Consider the following 5,404-nt stretch of genomic DNA (forward strand, 5'->3'; position numbering starts at 1 on the left):
TCCTAATATTTTAAAGAAGGTCGTTTTGACACAGAGCTAGCATGGTCTTCTTGCCTATTTAATTTAATTGCATAGGAAGTAATGATTCGTTTTTCAACTTAGCTGGGAAAATTGCCTCTCCTTTTCTTGGTTTAGGGGAAGACATGTCACTTTCCTTTGGGTCATGCCGAATGCATCCATCAGGTTGTAGACCTGCTATTTTCAGCATGCAACACTGATGTACAATGAAATAAAATGAAGCAATTGCTTTCCTTGACTAATCTGTAGCATGTTACCACCCACCCTGGACCCTCCCCAATTTTCTTACCAATAACACAGAGATCCATGGATGATGTCATAGCCACAACACTCGACACCACCCTCACCCACCTGGAGAAGAGGAACTCTTAAATGAGAATGCTGTTCATACACAGTTCAGTATTCATCACCATAGTCCCCTCCAGACTCGACACCAGGCTCCGGGACTTGGGAATCAACGCCAGCAGCCTGTGAGGCTGGATCCATGGACTTCCAGTCAGGTCGACACCAAGTAGTGGGGATGGGCTTCAATGTCGAGGAGCTTAAACCCAATGATTTTACTCTCTTAAACTTGTATAATGGGATGTAACAATAAAGAATATTGAATCTTGAAATCGTGTTGTCTTACTCTTCGGAAAGTTAAACTAAATTTACAGAAAATATATTTTGTAAAAAGATTATTATGGTGGGGTATGTGTTTCTGGAGGTAGTGTGGCCATCTAACCGGAAGGTGTCCGGTTCGGTACCCGGCTCACCCTGGCTCCATGCTTAAGTGTCCCTTAGCAAGACACTGAACCCCTGACTGCTCCCAATGAGCAAGATCATGGTGCCCTGCATGGTTGTCTCCACCATGGGTGCGAATGTGTGTATGAATGTGTGAATGTATTTACCATCTACTGTACCATTATGAAGGTCCTAATTGGAAGGGTAGCAATACATCCAAATGTATTTCTGATTTATTCCCTTGTTTGTGATGTCAATCACTTATTTTGATCATCTTTGCAGACAGATTGGTGTTTGGAAATGTACATGATGCAGTCATCATGAACATTTCCATACACCAAGCTTTTAGCAAAAACCTTAGTGGCATTATGGACAGTTACTTTCAAGGCCTAAAAAGTTAAAGAACCATAATTGAAAATGGTGATTAGGTACCCTCTAGTGGAGAGTCCAAAAAACATCACTTTCATGGACCATTTCATTTCAGCTCTTTTTTCTTTTCTTTCTTTTTTTCATGCAGGTAGTCTATATTCCTCCTGTAAGAATAGTAATACATGTTCTGCCACCACTGTTCAATTAATGAAATCTGTATTAAATTTCATTTTAATCGATATCCATTCAATGAATGAAAGGAGTCAAAACCAACATAATTCCTCTTATAGGAAACATCTAATTTGTAATATTTGCACTTGTGAAATGTGTAATGCATAAGGTGGGATAGTCTGAATATTGATATTATGGATTTAGGTAGTGTATATCACAGGTGAATTTCTATTGATGAATAGAATAGATATGAATAGACATAACTTATTCCATCCATAACCTGCAAGTTTTAATAATGATAATGCATGCAGACATGAAAATAAACAACAGCATCCATTCATTCTTGACAAATATACAATTTCTTCCTCATAACAGTTAATTGCCACATAGTAGAATTATACATTATTGCAAATAATGTTTAATGTCATGAAAATACCCCTGAGTGTTCTTAAAAGTCAGAATGTGTTAATCTCAGACTTGGATACATTGGTTCAACTTCAAGTCAAGTCACATAAGCAGACCATGCAATATGCTTGGGATGCTTTCTGCAAATAAATAAACAAATGTACCCACTTTTCTTTTTGACATTATGGTTATTATGTTTGAATTTTGGTTTGTACATCTTCTGTGCCTTATGCGAGGTGCAGAATATTGGGTAAAGTTTTCAGCTAGAATTGATTATACATGCTTACTACAACATACAACAACAAAACAAAAAATGTACAGTAACATTCAAGTAAGCAAGCGCTGGGTTGAGCAAAAGTCTATGCTGTCCTTCAAAATAGAAAAGCAAATCTATGACTTTTAGTCAGTAGTCGGTAGGCTAATGGTAGTCTGCTGTCTGCTTCACCTGTGCTCACGGTTCATACACAGAAGTGCAGGCTTTTTCTATTACATATACAAGCAAAAAGCATGAGCACCTGAAATACTCCTGAAATAGCCTACTCACACACTGACAAGCCAACTTATTTTTAGATGAAAGCAGGTCATTAAGAGCATGTAGCCATCTTTTGGTCTGCTTCCTTGACTATCGTGTCTGAATTTGTAATGTTCTTTCTTTCTTTCTTTCTTTTCTTATTTTTCTAGATCAGGTATTTCAAAAGTGGAATATTCAAACTTCGTGTTCAAGCGGTGAAAAGGTTTAGCTGTCCAAAAATGAGAACCAATGAAAACACAAAAGAAAACATATACATTGATTCAGAGAAATACATTCATACCTCCACCAGTATGGAAATGTGGCCCTGTCAAAACTCATATCATGATATTTCACATGTTAATTAATGCTAACTTAGCCGCTTGAGCTTTCGATAGAAGCCTGCAGCCAACAGAACAGCAATCAGCCCTATCACACCGAGGACAGCCAGTGCGATCCCCAGGCCGACCGCCTGACCATTGCGAATATGCAGGGCAGCAGACACGTCTGCACACAAAGGAGAATGAGAACAAAAATGATACATCACACACACAGGGCAACACAGCACCCAATGTATAGTGAAGACAATACATCAATTAATAATTAAGTTAATAATACTACTGTTGTTTGGGGAAAAACATGCATGACTAAACAAGGAAAGTGCGCTCCTCTGAGTGCAAGTCAGGCCGGGTTGTCTTATTCTGCACAGATACCCTGTGTCAATAGTTGGGTGCAGCCTTCAGGGCACGAGGAAGATGCGGGGTGAAAAGAGTTTCTACGACAGACTGCGCATTTGTGAAAGCATAGGTAACTAACGGTGACATTTGTAGCATTTGTGGCCCCTATGGATGGAAGTGAAATTGCTTTTGGCTCTGTGTTGTTTAGAGGCCCCTTGATGTGTGATACAAAAATTGGGATCAGTTCATAAAATATTAGCAAAACGGGCCCCTCCCGCGAACCTTGAAAGCCAATCGTTGCCAATCGGAATGGAATCTGAAAAACCTGATAGATAAATCTTTCCTACTGAAAGTGTGTGGGCAAAGTTTCACACCGATCAGTCCAGTGGTTCCTGAGATTAGCTGCTCACAGACACACACATGGACCGACGGGTGTTCGAACAGACAGGAGTGAAAACATACATGGTCTACGGCCTTCGGCCATCCGGCCTGGCAGAGACAAAAGTTTAAATAATAAAGAAAATAATACTCTCTTGAGTTGATGCAAAATAGACTTACCCTTATCATGGATTACATTGGCTAGAAGAAAGAAATTTGAGAATTACTCAATGCCAGTAGCCATGATTAGTTTTGAATTATTGCAAAATATTTGATAAGTTTGATTCTTTTTATTTAGAGAAAGGGAGAAAAAGTGTGGTGAGAAACGAGACACAGACATAGATAAAAGATGTAGATGTGTGTAGATGTGTACATGCTGACATACTGTACCCATTACCTGGGTTGCAATGGGTACCATGAGTAAAGATGGCTCAGTGATACCATCGTGGATGACAGTGGTTGATTCTTTTTATTTACAGAAAGTGAGAAAAAGTGTGGTGAGAAACGAGAGACAGACATAGACAGAGTAGATAGAAGATGTAAAGGTAGATTTATGTAGATATGTATACATGCTGATCGACTGGTGGGAGACATACTGTTCTCTGCCTGGGTTGCAATGGGTACCGTGAGTAAAGATGGCTCAGTGATACCATCGTGGATGACAGTGGTCTCAGCATCCCTCCTTCTCCTCCTGTTGGTGCATTGCTGTGGAATTAGAGAGAAAGAGACAGATTGGTTCACAGTAAAATCCTCAGTGACATTTATTTGTACGATCTGAGTTAAATGAACACTGATTTGACTGTGTTATTGGTGTGAAAGTTTTCAGTTTTCTCTGTGAGTGCTGTGTCGGCTTACCTTAAAGGTGTCACAGGTGGAGCGCTCGCAGAGTCGGGTGATGCAGTGAAGGTAGTAGGTGGAGACCGTTTCGTTCTGCTGCTCAATGAAGCGGAATGCAGGGAAATAGAAGCGGGCCTTCTGGCTGTCCCCATTCTCCAGCATGGTGGTCATCTGATCTATGGAGCACCTTTTGGAAAAAGGCGAACCTCACAAGTGCTCATTTGCACATCACACAGATAGATACAGAAAGTGTATTAATGATTGAAAATAAGTGAGGTGAATTTAAGAATAAGGCTCCCTCGACTTGAGGTGGCTGTGAATTTACTGCACAAAAAGTGGAAAGCCTGTATAGATGTGGAAGTGTTTGAATTAAACGTGGAATTCTGATGACCATCGGGCAGAAACCACCATCAAGCCTTGATCAAGTGAGAGGAAATAAGTTACTTTCGTAGGACAGTGATTGTACAACGGTGCTGTTTGACTTACGAGACAAAGAGATTGAAGAAAGTAGAATTGTTGGGTTGAGGAGAGACTGAAGCATAGCACCGGTCCAGCAGCACATGGTACCTGTGCAGAAAAAGTGAGGTCCACAGCACCGAGTCAGAGACTCAAGGTCACAGGTGAACTGTGGAGTCCTCTAATCAAAGTCTATATATCACTAATTATTCAGTCGGACACTGTAACCAATCAATTATTTCAACACATTATTGGCAATAAGGTGCTGAAATAATGATCTATTAATATATCTATGCAGTAGTGTATATGCATGTGTGTGTGTGTGTGTGTGTGTGTGTGTGTGTGTGTGTGTGTGTGTGTGTGTGTGTGTGTGTGTGTGTGTGTGTGTGTGTCCATACATACAATATTTATACATATGGTACATACAGTACATGCATTCATACAGACATAGATACAAATGATATACATATATACATAAAGACATGCATGCAAAGTACATACAAATCAATTTCATAATCATCCTATGAAAATATATATAGCTGTGATAAAATAATAGTTTCTTACTGGGATGTCAGATTGGCGGCTTTCACCTGTACGTAGATATTAGTTCGCAGTTCAAGACCGCGAGGTGGTATTATGAGGGGCGTAGTATAATTCAGATCCTGGCAAACAAAGAAGGTATGGCAATTAAATATAAACGTAATTGAGGTGCCCTCACGGATGTTCAAACTTCTAGGCTTACAGTAGATAGAAACTAATATCTGAGCACCGTTCCTCTTCGTGGTGCTTATGGTGCTTCATTGGCATTTGCCAATTTGTGCAGCTCAGAAATGTGTGTGTCAGTGCAACATTTGAGATAGCG

At 39.9% G+C, this 5,404-nt stretch overlaps 1 protein-coding gene across 1 annotated transcript in view; it reads right to left on the reverse strand.

The window, feature by feature from the left end:
• Positions 1-2,564: 2,564 nt before the first annotated feature.
• Positions 2,565-5,404, reverse strand: part of LOC311050589 (zona pellucida-like domain-containing protein 1) — a gene marked incomplete at both ends in the record, with an annotated part of 5,256 nt that continues 2,416 nt past the window's right edge. Inside the window, 5 exons of the mRNA XM_084064674.1 lie at positions 2,565-2,701; positions 3,846-3,954; positions 4,105-4,273; positions 4,573-4,653; positions 5,107-5,204. Coding sequence (XP_083920800.1) covers positions 2,565-2,701; positions 3,846-3,954; positions 4,105-4,273; positions 4,573-4,653; positions 5,107-5,204 — 594 coding nt within the window. The remainder of the gene's footprint in view (positions 2,702-3,845; positions 3,955-4,104; positions 4,274-4,572; positions 4,654-5,106; positions 5,205-5,404) is intronic.

The sequence above is a fragment of the Gymnoscopelus microlampas genome (genome assembly GCF_963454915.1).
Source record: "Gymnoscopelus microlampas genome assembly, chromosome: 8".
NCBI classification, from domain to species: domain Eukaryota; kingdom Metazoa; phylum Chordata; class Actinopteri; order Myctophiformes; family Myctophidae; genus Gymnoscopelus; species Gymnoscopelus microlampas.